Source organism: Ovis canadensis, chromosome 20, assembly GCF_042477335.2.
Source record: "Ovis canadensis isolate MfBH-ARS-UI-01 breed Bighorn chromosome 20, ARS-UI_OviCan_v2, whole genome shotgun sequence".
NCBI lineage: Eukaryota > Metazoa > Chordata > Mammalia > Artiodactyla > Bovidae > Ovis > Ovis canadensis.
The window spans coordinates 58804539-58821859 of record NC_091264.1 but is presented as its reverse complement, the minus strand read 5'-3'; the positions used below and the strand labels follow the sequence as shown (position 1 = coordinate 58821859).

The 17321-nt window shown below is 44.7% G+C and overlaps 1 protein-coding gene across 4 annotated transcripts in view; it reads left to right on the top strand.

Moving 5' to 3' along the window:
* Window positions 1-15931, top strand: part of HIVEP1 (HIVEP zinc finger 1) — a 136349-nt gene extending 120418 nt beyond the window's left edge. For all 4 annotated transcript variants that reach the window (XM_069563057.1, XM_069563059.1, XM_069563056.1 and 1 more), the window contains 2 exons: window positions 12196-12689; window positions 14238-15931. In XM_069563057.1, coding sequence (XP_069419158.1) covers window positions 12196-12689; window positions 14238-15356 — 1613 coding nt within the window. In that variant the 3' untranslated portion in view covers window positions 15357-15931. The remainder of the gene's footprint in view (window positions 1-12195; window positions 12690-14237) is intronic.
* The last annotated feature ends 1390 nt before the right edge of the window (window positions 15932-17321 follow it).

The window sequence follows — 17321 nt, the reverse complement described above, 5'->3', positions numbered from 1 at the left end:
TCACGCCGGGAAACCCCCCTTCTCAGGAGCAGGCTCACGGCCGCTGTTCCTTCTGAGACTTTAGCTGCCATCCCCATATTCCTGCCTGACCGTGTATTCCTTGTTTTCTGGAAAACAAGTGGTGAAACTGCCCTGTGTAATGTAGGTAGGGTCTTTCCACATATTAGCTTGCTGTCTCTTTCCCTTTAACCATGAACAGTCTTACTAAGCACTTTTGTGGTGTCCTGATATCATTTTTCATCCTTTTAATCTAACTCTGGTATTGAGCCCAGTGCACTTCTAGAAACTACACTAAGACTTCCATCTGCTGCGTGCCTACAGAAACATTCAGGAAAATGCCAAGGTTTGGCTACCAGTTAGAAGTTTCTTACCTGTGTCCCTAAAGGTAGTGATTCCAGGGGCTCTTCCAATGCCTTCCATTTGGCCCTCGGAGGTGCATTTATCCAGGGACGTTACTGATCAACTGGATGAAAAGTACACATTTAAAATTACTGAGTAAAGTCCTATCAGCGGAATCTCCTTTGTCACCTAGGTTTTCCTAAACAAGTGGAGATTTCTCAGTTATGCAGCTAGATTACAGATGCCACCAGATAGCGCAGTGATTAAAGACAAGTAGGCAGGTTCAGGAGCAACTGGTGCCCTAACACCTCATCTTGATCAATGCAAAGATTTGTGATGTTAACTCTTCTCTAGATGCTGAATAAAATTTCCCATGGACAGCAGGGACGTGCTGTCAGAAGTGGGGTCCTAGAGCACTTTAGGAAGGACTGTTAGAGTCAGCACACTTGATGAAAGCTGTAAGCCTTAACAGCCAGTGCTAACAGGAGACGCGAGACCTTGCTCCAGATATTTAAGCCTTGATTAATCTCAGACATCTGGGAAATGGGCATAAACTTTTTAAAGGGAAAAACCCACAAGGATGTTGGGAGAACCTGATTCTGAATGCCAGAGTTTGCTGAATAGCAACCAGAAACCTAAGGATTGTGTTTTTAGGTTTATTGGAAAAATTGGGGGAGGAGCAGGGGGCACTTGGTCTTACATTTAATTGATCTTTTCTGTAGCACACATAATCATCAAGAAATATCACCTCTGAGCTTTCACTTATTCAACAAAATTAAAGGCTCTCTAAAGGCCAGTGTTGCTATAGAGTATCCCACCATAATATTTATTTGAAAAATCATAACTGTTTGGTAATGTCTTGGTCAGCTTCTGGCTTTTCTGGGAAGAGTCCAGGCTTTTTTATTCCATGCTCATATTTAATTATTCCTTTATATTTACCTTATTTTCATCAGAGATTTACTCTAGATTTATTTCTACTTATCTACAGTATTTCTTCTCCTGCTGTCATCTCCAACCTTTTTCTTTCTTTTTTTTTTTTTGGAATGTCCTAAACCTGTTTTCTCGTCTACCAGCTCTTTACCCCAAATGTCATACACCAGCCTAATGTGTGTGTTTCCTGGCTGATGGAGCACTTACTATAGGTCACTGTGGAGGTGTTGTGATGAAGGACCAAATACTCCTGAGCTGTTGACTCTTTACTCCCCTTAGCAACGTGGGCTGTGTGGCTGCCCATCTTATCCTTCAGCAGATAAAATTCTTGTTCTCACTTTTCAAATGGAGTGAATTTAGAGATGTTGGGAAGCATTTATTCTGAATTAAGCAGAGGGGACTGTAATCTTATCTAAGGCAGCCATTAAACATTGGACATCTGCCGTCTCAAGTTTCCATTTAGTTTAAACCTAGCACCTCAAGCTGTAATCATAGTAGGTGCTTATGAAAAGTCTTACCCTCCAGCCAGCTGCACGCCTGCCTGTAATCTTGCAAAATTATATGGTCTCAGGAATTTTGTCCCAGTGTTCTTGGGATCTTAGTAAATACTTCTTTTGTATTCACCTTTTGTGTCAAAAAAAATCACACCACTGGCTATTTGCTTTTTATGCTCTGATCCAAAGAATGTTTTCGTCAACAGACTGCTGGGCTTCAATGCTACAAATGTTAATGTGTGCCCTTCGCTGCCAGGCTGGGAGAACCATTCAGAGTGGCAGAGTGCAACTGGAAACACTGTTGGTGATGAAGTTCTTAGGATGGTGTATGTAAGAAGAAGCGGTTAGATCCCAGGACTTAAAACCTGTATCACATTTACCCTTAAAATTAGTGAAGAACTAAATGAAATTCTTTCAAAACGAAATGACCTGTAGGATATGTTTTTGTCACTGGGATGTCTGCAGAAGATATTTTTACTCCTTTTAAGAAAAACCTCCACACACAATATGAAACCATGATGGGTCTTGGAGTCTGTAGTTAAAATAAAGAAGTGTTCATGTCACTAGTGAGCAACACAGATAGGACTGCCTTTTGGTTTACTTCCTCAAGTTAGCAAATGTTAAACTCTGGCCCATTATATAGTTAAGGTGAAAACATAGTTTAACAAAACCCCATTATTGCTGTAGTCGCATGCTTTAGAAGACTTTCCCCCATGTTGCCCTTGTTTGGATTTCAGAGAAATTATGAGGGAAAAAGGGAGAGAGAGAAATTGCAGCAGCAGAGCATTGATGGAGGCCCCACTGACCTCCCAGGGAAGCCAGTCTGAGGGAGGCCCCTGACTCAGCCAGCAGGGGTCGCTATTGTGCAGCAGTGAGAGGGCAAGCCTGCAGCGCATCCAACTGAATGAAATGGGATTTGGAAATAATCCATCTTCAGGGAAGTGGTTTGATGAGTTAATTTTGAAAAGCGCTATGGCTGCACTGCTTACCTTCTTCATCCCTCATAAATTTAAATTTACAGAAAATAGAATTCACATTACAAATATGTAGACTCGTACTGAGTACTGGAAATTTTCCTTTATAATGAGTTGAGAGTGTGTCCAGGAGGAGGGAAATTAAATAGAACTTTTAGAAGCCATTTATCTATGAATTTATTAAGTAAGTATGGGCTCCTTCCTTCTGTTCTTGGGTCCCTGGGAGTTGCAGAGGGGTGGCCTACAGCTTTCACCCCGCTGGGGCTCCAAATAGGGAGAGGAGCGCGTCAGGGCTGTGCACTGTCTCCCTGCTTATTCAGCTTATACACAGAGTACATCATGAGAAACGCTGGGCTGGAAGAAGCACAAGCTGGAATCAAGATTGCCGGGAAAAGTATCAATAACCTCAGATATGCAGATGACACCACCCTTATGGCAGAAAGGGAAGAGGAACTAAAAAACCTCTTGATGAAAGTGAAAGAGGAGAGTGAAAAAGTTGGCTTAAAGCTCAACATTCAGAAAACAAAGATCATGGCATCTGGTCCCATCACTTCATGAGAAATAGATGGGGAAACAGTGGAAACAGGGTCAGACTATTTTTGGGGGCTCCCAAATCACTGCAGATGGTGACTGCATTTATGAAATTAAAAGATGCTTACTCCTTGGAAGGAAAGTTATGACCAACCTAGATAGCATATTGAAAAGCAGAGACATTACTTTCCCAACAAAGGTCCATCTAGTCAAGGCTATGGTTTTTCTAGTGGTCCTGTATGGATGCGAGAGTTGGACTGTGAAGAAAGCTGAGCGCCAAAGAATTGATGCTTTTGAACTGTGATGTTGGAGAAGACTCTTGAGAGTACCTTGGACTGCAAGGAGATCCAACCAGTCCATTCTAAAGGAGATCAGTCCTGGGTGTTCTTTGGAAGGAATGATGCTAAAGCTGAAGCTCCAGTACTTTGGCCACCTCATGCGAAGAGCTGACTCATTGGAAAAGACTCTGATGCTGGGAGGGATTGGGGGCAGGAGGAGAAGGGGATGACAGAGGATGAGATGGCTGGATGGACGTGAGTCTGAGTGAACTCTGGGAGTTGGTGATGGACAGGGAGACCTGGCGTGCTGCGATTCATGGGGTCCCAAAGAGTCGGACACAACTGAGCTACTGCACTGAACTTAACTGAGCATTCCCTGTAACTCAGATGGTAAAGAATCTGCCTATAATGCAGGAGACCCGGGTTCGAACCCTGGGGTCAAAAAGATCCCCTGGAGAAGGGAATGGCTACCCACTCCAGTTTTCTTGCCTGCAGAATTCCATGGACAGAGGAGCCTGGCAGGCCACGGCCCATGGAGTTGCAAAGAGTCAGACATGCCTGAGGAACTAACACTGCTACTACATTGTACATACCAAGGAAGGAAGAGTTGTCAAAGTATATCTGATTGGGATAATGATGTGGCTCTTAAAAAAAAAAAAAAAAGAAAAGAAAAACCCTGTTTCTAAGTTCTGGCTTCCCGCTGTATTTAAGTCACTTAACTTGCTTGTGTAAGATGAATTTGGTGTCTGGTCTGCCACAAGTGGCTGTCAGGTTTAAACATGACAGTCCATTAAGATATTGGCAAGCTGCTTCTGTAAAAGACCTGATAATAAATATTTTAGGCTTTATGGGCTACACAGTCTCTGTCATGACGATGAAACTCAGTGAGTGTGGCGCAGAAGTTGCCATAGACAGTATGTCAACAATGGGGCCTGGCTGTGTTCCCATAAAACTTTATGTAAAAGAACAGGGGGAGCCACGTGGGGTTTGGCAGCCCCTGATATATACTAGGAAGTCAGTGTCATGTGCCATCGTTGTTACTGAGCTCAGCAACAGCCTGTAGCAAAATGCACAGTGTCACAAAGTCAGAAATGGTAGTTTCTGGGGTAGTTAGCACATCTGTGTCCTTGACCTTGCTGACTTGTGGTCGTGGGCAGGTCACTCTCCCAGTCTTCTATCAGCACAGGTTCTGAGTAGATAGGAATAGTCTTCTCTGGAGGTTAAGGGGACAACACAGTAATATGAAAGGGCTTTTTTTTTTTTTTAAGCACAAATGCAGAGGGCAGAGGTCTGGGCTTTGTTTTGGTGCTCTGGGTATTTAGAAGGATGCCTTTGTCTCAGGCTTCTTTAAGGTATTCGTTGTATCTTCTTTCTGCCACTCTGGAATATCTACCCTGTTTAACAAGTATGGAATGACCGGAAACTCATTTTCAAGTTTCCAAATTTTGACAGTGGTCTTCCCCCTTCAGAAGCTTCACGACCCAGTGCACACGGGGATATAAACACTGTTCAGTCCTTATCTTGGGATAGAAAACTGCAGGAAGGAACCTCAGCTCTTCTGAAGTTCTCTGTGGGCTGCAGGCACGTGGCTGTGTGCAGGGAGAAGGCCAGGTCTAGAGACACCGGAGTTTTCCCACCCCTAATACTGCGAACCTTGATCCTGAGGTGTGTCATCCGGGCAAAGACAGATTAAAATGGAGCCAAGTAGTTTTACCTCCTTCCCCATTCAAAAGCATATGGTTTTCTTTATATACCCTTTCATGTAAATTGCATACACTGAAATTTAATATCTATATGTACAATTAAAAATTTTAAAGATTTGTAGTATAACTGATTCTTAAACTTCCATACTCACTGTAAAATACAGTGTATTTGTTGTGATATTTCAAAGGCTATCAGTTTGCTTTCTCCTTCGGGCTTGTATTTTACACATTCTACTCTTTGTAATAAAATAATTACTTGAAGCTTTTAATGTCTGTGTAAACATTCAACTCCCTCATGCATATTTAGAAGCTAGGTTATTGACTATAATTCATTGATGACCTTCTTTCAGATCACTCTTTGGTTGGGTTTTTATAATATGACATTGGAACATGGAGTGTTTAGCACAGACTCAGGAGCCAGACCAGCCTGGGTTTGAATCTTGGTTCTGACACTTCTGAGCTGTGGGCTCCACCCTGTAAAATAATTTAGTGCTTTTTAAATTTTTTAAAAATCATTGTCTGAGAAAAAAAATCAGGTCCTTAATTAGTTTTTGTTTTATCTGCAATCAGATAGCAGTGCTCTGTGTATAGAGTCTACCCGGGTTCTCCCGAAGTCTCGCTGGCTAGAACCAGGGTAGAGAGAACTGCAAGATGAGTACAAGATTTAAGAGTGTGTGTATGTTTGGGTGGGGGAGGGACAGGGGCGTTAGGGTGTATTTTGGAGAAATTTCCTGAGCTTTTAAATTAAACGAGAGCCATGTTGGAATTTATCTCAATTAATAGTTTCCTATGAAACAATAGAAGGAGAGAAAAAAAAATGCATGTCAGAAAGAGAAATCTGAATGAGCATAATAAGGACAACAGGGAGATGGGGGGTGTGTACGCTTTTCTGAATGAGACAGAATCTTGGTGTCAGTAGAGTAAAATGAAGATCCCGGAGCATTGGCAAATAGATTGATATCATTTTGTTTGTTTGTTTAAGATTATTTTGGTCTCATAGAAAAGTTGAAAAGCTAGTGGAGCGTATACTCTATCCGGCCTCCCCTATTCGAGCATCTTACATGACCATACAACACTCGTCGATACTAAGAACCCAATCCCAGCTCAGGACTGCCAGCTGGAGAGCAGGACTTGCTGGTTTTCCCTCTGATGGCCTTTCCTGTCCCAGGCTGTCCTTCAGGAGCCCACATCGCATCCAGCTATCATAGCCCCCCCCCCCCCAGCCTTCCCTGTCTGTCATGACCTCAACATTGATAAAGAGTCCATGTCAGTTATTTCTAGAATTTTCTCAGCTTGAGGTTTTCTGATACATGCTCCTGGCTGGACTGAGGTTATACATTCTTGGGGAGGCGCCATAGGGAGACTGTGAATTTCTTGGGGCATCACCTCAGGTGCCTTATGTCACTACGTTTCATGGGTCACGTGAGCCTCCATTCCTTGGCCAAGGTGATGTCTGCCAGGACTCGCTACTGTAAACTTAACTCTTGTTCCCTTTATACATATTAAATATGGGTGGAGATACCTTCAAACTATGTAGATATTCTGTTTATGCATTGATGGACCTTGCCTGTGGTATTACTGTGGTGTTCTAATTTATTAATCAGAGTTTTTCTGCACCGAAAAGTTACCATTTCTCCCTTTGTTCATCCATCCATCCATTTATTCATGACTTCCATATGGACTTAAGGCTGTGGACTTAATTCTTTGGGTTGCAGGCCCAGTACTGTTATTTACCGTGTAGCTCAAGTTCTCAGTGGCCATTGAGAGCTCTTTGAGGTCTTTCCTATGCCCTTTCAATATGCTGCTGCTCTTTTATTACTATTATTTTTCTTTAAGCTATTCTTTACTCTTTGACACCTCAAGATGTTCCAGGCCTGGAACTGACCATTTCTCCAGGGACCCCTGGTTCCTTTTATTGGAGAATGGTATTTAGGAACTAAGATCTAGCCACTAGGTGATGCATTTCTGGCTGCTAACCTGTCACTGCTTCTAACCCCTCTTGTTGGATAGAGCTGGGAAATAACTGTATATATACTAAATCATATGTACACACATCTGTATTTATTTCTGTGTACACACATAAACACACACACACACACACAAATGAGAACAGGAGTCCATACTGATAAATTCTAGTTCCAGTCCAGCCCTGCAGAGTTTATTCTGTCTAGCCTATTCCATTTCCTTTTTTCCTGTCTCCTACAGTGGGAAACCTGGTTCTCATCTACAGGATGTCCACCCATTTGTCCCACTCTAGTATACCAATAAACTAGTTCCAGAAATGCTGGCCCGCCTGTGAAAACGGATTTATAATCACAGCACAGTGTCTCTGGGCAGCTCTTTTTGTCTTTTGCCATATTATCTCCCTTGTAGCTCAGCTGGTAAAGAATCCGCCTGCAATGCAGGAGATCTCACTTCGATTCCTGAGTCGGGAAGATCCACCGGAGGAGGGATAGGCGGCCCACTCCAGTATTCTTGGGCTTCCCTTGTGGCTAAGCTGGTAAAGAATCTGCCTGCAACGTGGGAGACCTGGGTTCAATCCCAGGGTTAGAAAGATCCCCTGGAGAAGGGAATGGCAACACACTCCGGTATTCTGGCCTGAAGAATTCCTTGGACAGAGGAGCCTGGCAGGCTACAGTCCATGGGGTCTCAAAGAGTTGGACACAACTGAGTGACTTTCACTTTTTCATATTATCTGGTCAGAACCCCTTCTGCCAAGGTTCCCTAGGTCATGGTTGTGGGATTTATTTGTGCTCAAGTCATCAGTCTGACCTTGCATTTCATCTTGAATTTTTCCCATGTCCTGGTTAATTATGCTTTTATTTACATACCATAAAATTCACTTTATGCTGTACAGTTCTACGGTTTCTGACAAATGTGTAGAATTGTATATGTTGTTGTTCAAGTACTAAGCGTGTCCAACTCTTTGCAACCCATGGACTGCAGCACACCAGGCTTCCCTGTCCATCACCAACTCCCAGAGCTTGCTCAAACTCATTTCCATCGAGTCAGTGATGCCATCCAACCGTCTCATCCTCTGTGGCCCCCTTTTCCTCCCACATTTAATCTTCCAGCATCAGGGTCTTTTCCAAGTGAGTCAGCTCTTCGCATCAGGTGGCCAAAGTATTGGAGCTTCAGCTTCAGCATCAGTCCTTTCAATGATGTTCAGGGTTGATTTCCTTTAGGATTGTATATCCACCCCACAATTCCATGTAGAATAGTCCTGTCACCCTGAAAGTCTCCTGTGCCACTTATATACAGATAACTGCTCCTCCCCCACCCCCATAAGAGCCCCTAGCAACTACTGATCTCTTTTCCTCCCTGAATTTCTCATATGAAAGGAGTCAGAATAAGTAGCTTTGGGGGTCTGGCTTCTTTCACTTAGCAAAATACATGTGAGATTTATCCATGTTTTTGTGGGAGTCAATTCCTTTATATTGCTGAGTAGTATTCTATTGTCCTAATGTGTCATAGCTTCTTATCCACTGACTACTTGAATGATAATCTGAGTTTCTTCCAGTATTTGGCAGTCATAAATACAGTTGCTATAAAACATTCATATACAGGTTTTTATGTGAATGAAGTTTCCATTTTTGCAGGGTTTGATACTAGAAGTAGCATTGTTGGGTCGTTAGCTTGGTGTATATTTAGCTTTGGCAGAAACTATCAAACTGGTTTTCAAAGTGTCTAGACCATCTATTCTAACAGGTGTATAGTGGCATTTCATTGTGGGTTTAATTTGCATTTCCCTGGAGATTGATGGCATTGAGCATGCTTCTGTGTGCTGCTTGCTTTCCAGTTGTCTTTGGTGAAGTGTCTTCAAAGGTTTTGCCCATTTTTTTAAGTGGGTTGTTTGCTTTCTTATTGTTGAATTGGGTAGTTTTCAATATATTCTGAATATAATCCGTTTGTCAGAAATGTGATTTTTCAGATGTTTTCTTCCAGTCTGTGGCTTATCTTACTCTCTTTTACAGTGTCTATCTCAGAGCAAAGTTTTCTTAATATTGATGAAGCCTAGTTTGTCCATTTTTATAAACTAATTATGCTTTTAGTGTCATTTGTGAGTTTTTGTTTTTTAAGAAAGTTTTCATCTTTGAAAATTCCTTTCAATGGGCACAGAATTCTGTTTTGTTTTCCTATGATTATTACTGTGTCTTTCATCAGTAGCATTTCATTTTTTTGTTTTCTCATAGTTTCTTCTCACAGCTGAAATTCCCACTTGGTATTCTATGTTGCTCACCATTCTCATCAGAGCTTTTAATATACTATATTGATCAATTATTTTAAATTCTCTGAAAGCTCTAACATCTGCACCATATCTGACTGGTTCTGATTGCTTTTCCTCTTCTGAGTATTTTTTTCTTGCCTTTTTGTATGGCTTGTAATTTTTATTGAGAGCTAGACATCTTGCATAAGACAATCAAGACCAATGTAAATAGCGTTTATGCCTGGCAAGTCCCTTCAAGTGAGAGTTGAAGCCTTGCTATTTCCGGTCAGGAGCTGGACTGGGTTCGAGAGCTCTGTTGCTGTTAAGATTACTACCATCAGAGCACAAAAGGCTTCAGATTCCTAAAGAGGCGTTTCTTGTTTGGGGTGCGGGTTGGATTGTAAGAGAAATGCTTGTTTGATTCCCGTTTTAGGTCTTCCCTTGGCGCTGTGCATCAGAGAGGGTGCTGGACACCTTCTGTTCTTCTCCTGGTGCCCTTCCTGCAGTATTTTGCCGTTAGCTCTCACTTGAGGCGCCTTAGCCTGGCATTAGGGGGTGAGGAGGATGGGGTGGCACTGTTCTGGCCCTGCCCCAGCCTCCTGCGGGCACCCTGTCTCGGGTCCCTGGGCTCTGGCCCTCTTGTTCTCCTGCCCCAGCTCAGCCGTTGTGGTGGACTCAGCTGGCAACCCTGTCCCTCCTTAGGGAGTAGAGTTGTGTTTTTCCTCGTACTCACTCCATTTCCTCACCGCAGTAAATTCTCTCCAGCGTCCCAGGGCAGCGATGCTTCAGCGCCCCTCTTCACAGGACGGAGTGTTTGTTCCCTATGGAGAGAAGGGAGGGGGTGCAGGGGTCTTCCCTGCCCCTCCTCAATGCTGCTTCTCTCCCCTGGATCCCGACCACCGTGGATGCTTAGTCCACTTTTCTGTGGGGTTGAACAGTGATCATCATCTACAGCCTGAAAGAAGAGGCAGCCTCAGAGGGTCCACCCAGCCCCCCCGCCCGCGCTCGGCCCTAACCAGTCTGTCCACCGTTTAGCCGGCCTCTGACCATGTCCTGCTGCATCTGCCCCGGATGACTCAAGCTCGTCTCCCTTCTCTTATACAGACGCTCCCTGGAGCTTGAGCTGTTTGATGGGACTTCAGCCTTACAAATGGATTTGGGAAGAGTTATAAATTTAAAGTTAGGCCTGTTCTTAAAAAAAAAGAAAACAGTAGTAGGTTTTGAGCAAGTCTCACCGTAGTTGGTCTTGGCGGCAGGACTGGCCTCTGATCCCTCGCCTCAGTTTCTTTTCTTTTCTACTTTCTTTTATGAAAGAATTTTTTTCTATTATTAAAATCTCTAAAAATATATCTGATTTGGCATTCATGTGGCAAATTCAAAACATATGAGGGGTGATGGTCTAAGTTTAGAATTTCAAACATCAGACAGGGTATCATAGAGGGGGCAGAGTACCTACCCAGACCGTGCCCACCCCACGTCCAGTGTGGGCACCTGGTGGAATTCAATAGATGGTGCTATTTTATCTGTTATTTTATAACAAAATGGTAGAACCCATAAAACAGAAGGCATGAAATCACATATTAGGAGCCTACATGTATGTTTTGTGTTTGAATGTTTTAAGCACAAAAGTAACATGTGCTTGAGATTTTTTTTTTTAAGTTCTAATCTGTTCTGTCTCCTAGAAATAATCATCCATAAATGTGTTGGTGTTGATACTTCAAGATTCTTTTCTAAGAACTTATCTTTGTAATGTAGAAAAGAGTAATAAGGTAAATTAATAAGCAGACCATTTGGGAAACCCAGGAAAGATACCTGTTAGTTATTTCTCTGTTCACATTTTTTCTCTTCAAAAAGTACATGTAAATGCAGACTGCATTGCAGCAAAGCTGAATGTCGTATAGCTCAGCGACAGTGAATGGGGTGGAGATTTTACATTGCTCTTCCGTTTAACTGTTTAAACTCTATTAGCTTTCTAAGGGAAGGTGCCTCTGATTTTGCAAGTTTTGAATAGATAAGGTTTTAAATCCAGTCTTGCATGTGCTTATAAGAATTTTTAAACTATTCCCTGGGCTATCTTGACTATTCCTTGTTAAACATGGTCTCATGTGACATTATATGGCTGATATTAATGACTTTTAACTAATATTCCATCTCCTATGAGAAATGGGCTAAGTCATCATGAAAAAAAAAATTACAGAATATTACTACTCAGAGAACAGCAGAAACATGCCTAAAATGCTGTGTAAATATCATGGAAAATTATTGTTTGCAAATACGAAATGCCACCAGTATTTTGGTTTCATTTTAATTTGTTCAACAAAAGGGCGGTACAAGCAAGTAGAGAAGCGCTCAGAGAATGCGTTGCAGTGAACTCTCGGTTCACGTTCTCTGTAGAGTTCAGGCTTGTTTTGGAGGTATAAAATTTGAGGCTTCTGTTTCTGGTCTGCACTATGTATCATCCTCTGCCCGTCTGCTCTGGCGAGGTTCGTCCACTGTCCGCGTCCTCCAGGAAGCCCTCCTGGCCACTCCCCTCTCTGCCGGCGCATCCCTCTGATCCCCGCTGTCCTGACTGTCTTCCTCCCCGTGTCATCCTCCCCGACTAAACTGGGGGCTCTGTGTAGGCAGCGTCCTGGCCTTGAATATTCCTCGCAGCATTGCCAAACTTATAAAAAAAGAAGATGCCCTCCATTAAACTTGCACAAGCATCTATAACATCCCCTCTCGGTTGTTTTTCCTCAGACGAGAAACAGAGGTTCAGTTTCGAGAGGTCTGGATACGACCCGGAGGAATCCGATGGCGCCGAGGACGACGACATCGAGAACGAGGAGGAGGACGAAGACAGCCAGGCCGAGTCGGTGCTGTCGGCCGCGCCCTCGGCCGCAGCCAGCCCGCAGCACCTGCCGGCCAGGGGCGGCCCTGGAGACCCCACGGGTGCGGACGAGGACGCCGGCGCCCCCGAGGGCTCTCCCGGGGGCCCCGCAGACGCGATGGATGTGCTGCCGAGGGCTCTGCCCACCAAGATGACGGTGCTGAGCGCGCTGCAGTCGGACCGCGACGGGAGCCCGGGGTCCCCCAGCAGCGCCGGGCCGCAGCCCGCGGGCAATGCGGAGGCGGCCGCCCGCCCACCCGAGCGGGCGCCCAGGTCCCCGTGTCTCCAGATGTCTGTGGACTACCCCGACCCGGAGGAGGTGCTGAGCGGCTCTGCGGCAGGACAGGCTGTGGCTTTAACGCAGGTAATGGATCCGTAGCCGTTTTCCTTTTGACTTCAAGAGTTATTGTATGAAATTGCTCGTTTGTAGGTACATCAGTTTTGTTTTGTTTAACCTTATTTTCTTTTGTTGGATTTAAGGCTAAGGGACATTTATGCCCTTTGGATTCGTGTTATGTATCTTAGTCAAAGTTCATCTATTGATGAATCTGTAAAAGAACCAAGTAATCTTTGCAGTATGCTCATTTACTACTATTTGGTTTTTTATAAATACCTTGGAATAAAAAATATTTGTGTGCCAGTGGAGAATATGAGTCTCGGGACCTCCATTTTCCATGGCTTCCTCTGAGATGATCTTCCACTGGCATTGATATGATGGATTTGCACTTATTATCCAAACAGTTTGTATGCTACCCTTATTGACAAGGCAGCTACCAGTTTGACACCCCCACCCCTCCCACCCAAAAGAAAAAAAAATACTAAAAAGTTCACTTTGCTTGAATCGTCAACTTGCTGTCACCACTTAGGATAGCTTCCTGCCCAAGAACTAGCTCAGAACCAGACTCAGGACTCAGGAAAGTCACCCTCCATGTGAGCAGTGAATGACTTCCTGCTTTTACACCCCTGGCAGGCTGCTGAGAAACCTGTTTTCTCTCATGGACAGTTCTCTCACCTCTGGGATGAACGGAGGATCACCATAGGATTTATTTGTAAATGTGGCAGATTTTAGTTTGCTGGGTAACACTAGAGAAAACTCGGAAGACTAAGCTTGAATTCACTAGAGCCTATCCTACGTTAATATTGTTTAATTAAATTATATGCATATTTAAGTAGCATTAATATTTAAATTAGTATATACATTAATGGAGTTCTGTAATGAGGACAAGTGAATATTTAGATGATAATCCTGGGTGGGAAAATTGGCAGGATTTACTCCTCTACTAACATTTCATTCCTTTCCTGTTAGTCACCTGGGCTCTAAGCTTCTGTCCCTAAATCTCTCGCATACCTACGGGTGTCTGGAGATCCAGTTTTCAGTAGACATTTCATCCCCTTAAAATATATGAACAAATGAAAACTGCAGACCTCTTCGTTAATGGAAGCTCTTTATTTCATAAATGAGTAGTCCTCCAGTTACTTTTTCCCCCTTGAGTCGATACTCATGGCCAACTAAGATCTCAGAATTTCTCAGTAATCCCTAATCTCTAAACTAGGGTGGAGCTAGAGGTGCCAGCAATAATAATAGCAGTGGAAGAAGAAGATAATTATGGCCGCCTCTCAGGGTTAATTTTGGTATAAATGAGATGATATCCAGGAAATCTGTTTGAAAATTAAGTACTATACAGAATCTGTGGTGGTTACTTATTCTAGAAAATAAAGAGCTTAAATGGTGTAATAGGAATTTTGCTTTTAAAATCAACATACCAACATTTAGCAAGCTTATTTTTATGAAATCCTTGTTACACACTTTTACCTCAGGACAGAAGAGACTTTTTACAAGAGCTAAAACTTTTTCCACGGTGACTAATAAGGAAGCTGAGCCATCAAGAGGTGATTCCATCTTGTCTTTCAGGGCCCTCCATGCCTGAGCCTTCCTTCTCCCCCGGCATCTGAGCGCAGCCCTCAGCCAGGAGGCGCTCCTCCGTCCACCTCGCCTCGGCCCGGCCCCCAAGAGCAGAAGCCGAAAGCCTCCCTGCCTCCACCCGCAGGCCTGCCTTCTCCGCAGACGCACCTGTTCAGCCACCTGCCTCTGCATTCCCAGCAGCAGTCAAGGACACCCTATAACATGGTTCCGGTCGGGGGCATCCAGGTGGTCCCCGCTGGCCTCACCTACTCCACCTTCGTCCCCATCCAGGCCGGGCCAGTGCAGCTCACCATCCCAGCTGTCAACGTCATCCACAGACCACTGGGCACCCCAGGGGACTTGAGCGCAGACGTGCCAGGCGCTGCCAGCCCCGCGGGCGTGACCGAACTGAGCAGCGTGGTGCCCTGTATCCCCATCGGCCAGATCCGCGTCCCAACGCTGCAGCCCCTGCCGGCCCTGAGCATGGAGACCGTCAACATCGTGGGCCTGGCCAGCGCCAGCCTCGGCCCGCCCGTGCGCCCGCCGGGGCTGGCCCTCAATGCCGTGGGGCTGCAGGTGGTGGCCGCCAACCCCGCCTCCCAGAGCAGCCCCGCGCCCCCCGCGCCCATCCCGGGCCTCCAGATTCTAAACATCGCCCTGCCCACGCTCATCCCCTCCGTGAGCCAGGTCCCTGTGGACGCCCAGGGCGCCCCCGAGATGCCCGCTCCCCAAAACAGGGCTCCCCGGGAGGCGCCGCCCACGCAGCCTTCTGCCGGGGCGCATCCCGGCGGTGGGACCCCATCCCCGCAGGGCTCACCCAGAGTCCAGCGGGAAAGCGCACAGAAGGGTCTAGATCCGCCTGCCCCGGCCAGAGACCAGGCAAGGCGGGACAGCTCCAGTCCTAAGGACACGGGGAAGGGGGCCTCGGCGAATCACCCGAAGCGCCGGCACGACACCCCTGGCGCGCCCTGCAAACCAGCCTCGGCGCCGGCGCCGCCGCCCCCGCCGGGCCGGCCGAGGCTCCTCCTGGACCCGGAGGGACCCCGGCCCCCGCCCCGGAGGCCGGTCACTCAGTTCAGCGACGTGAGTAGCGACGAGGATGAGGACAGGCTCGTGATCGCCACCTAGGGGCTGTTTATTCAGGGGGGGTGGTTTGGTTTGGGGTTTTTTTTTGTTGTTTTTTGTTTTTTTGGTTTTTTTATATAAACACTTACAGGTTTCTTTGAAAACCCTCCTTTCCTTAAAGCACATTTTTCTGACATAAACTCATGACTAATCTTTGTGCAATCATGAACTTTTGACCAATAATTATTTTGTGTCAGCTCCAGCCATTTTTGTACATGTTGTATAGACAATTGTGCCTTTTAGGAGTTTTATGTTTAGAAACTGTACAGATTGTTGAATATCTATATACATAAAGTATATATTATATATGTACATGAAAGCCAGGTAGTTATTTGTGTTTAGCAAGAAAAACCTGTCAAATCCAATGATTAAATTATATGTTGCACTGTTAAATATTAAATTTTTATGGCTGTGGGGCAGAGTTTCTGTGTATAAATTAGTATGTAAACTCCATATTTATTGTATTCATATTAGTCTTTGAAAATGGGTCTGTCCTCCTTGTGTAAGACAGTAAAATTACACTTCAGACAGATTTTCTGTGTTATGAAATGTTTCAGTAAAGTTGTTTACTGACTTTACCATTGCTTTAGTGGTGGTTTCTTTGTGTCATGCAGTGACCAGCAACTGCATTCGAAAAAGAGCCTGAGGTTAACATTCCTTCCACACTCACCCCCACCCCCTGTATTTTTGAGAAATCAGGGCTTTATAGTTACTGCCAAGGGAAATAGCCAAGAGACCAATTTTTCCAACTTAGAAGGAATAATTTTGTAGCTATTTTGAGAAGATTCAGTACTTAAGAACACTATAGGTAAGTGTATTTAGCATAAGGACAGAAAAGGGCAAAGTTCGTAAAGGTGGGTATGACAGCTTCTGAGAAGCGTATCATGTTACAAGTCAGTCCTGAGAGCTTGGCTTGGGCGAAGCCCATGAGCCCCAGAGGCCTCAGCCCAGGTTTGTGTGTGAACCGGCCTCTGTGTCCCCTGGGCCCTGCTCCTTACAGAGACCTCCGCCCCGGACCAAACCGCGGGAGGTCTGGGCTTCACAGGAGAACCAAATTCAGACTTGAACTTACTTAAGTTGACTCTTTGGAAATGATTGCTTCCTGTCCTGAGAGGCTTGCTTTATTTGGAAAAATGGGGAGGGGACCCACGGTTGCACCTGTGATGATGTGCAGTATTACCTGAGGCTACCGATGCTTCATTTGTGAAAAAAGGTCTTAATGTTGGAATTTAAAGCACTGCGTTCATGTTTTTCAAGGCCTGCTCGGTGACGATCTGGGAGCCATGAGGTCGGTAGGACAGCGGTGGGTGAGGAAAATAGTCTAAGGAGTTCGGGAGCCTGCTGTTACCCAGCCCCGGCTCCAAACCTGGGGCTTGGCGAAAAGAGCCTGTCATCTGGGCCTGTGAGCCCCAATCTAAATTATGACCTTTAGAATATGCCTCTGTCCCAGCAGGCTCTGCTTCAGTGTACATTTATTCTTGCCTGCAGATTAAGCAACAACAATAAAACTATGTTTTATACCCCAAGATGTATTTGAAAAGAGTTCTGGAAACTTATCACAGGAATTGTATTGGTCTAACAAAATGGTTGTTGAAAATGAGGGCCATTGTCTGTCAGATTTCTCAAAATAAGTTTTAACTTTGTTTCACACCTCTTACAATTACGTTGCCTAAAATTTTAAAGCAGTATAATAAACATTCTTGCTTCCTAGGCACATTTTAAATACATATGACGAAGCTAAATTCAAAAGCGATGCTAAGAATTTTGGCATTGAGGTGGGTTTGTTTGTTTTTATAGTTTAGAATTTTCTTAATTTGAAGAATTCCTACATTTTCAGTTCAGTTGCTCAGTCATGTCTGGCTCTTGGCAACCCCATGGACTGCGGCATGCCAGGCCTCCCTGTCCATCACCAACTCCCAGAGTTTACTCAAACTCATGTCCATTAAATTGGTGAAGCCATCCAACCAT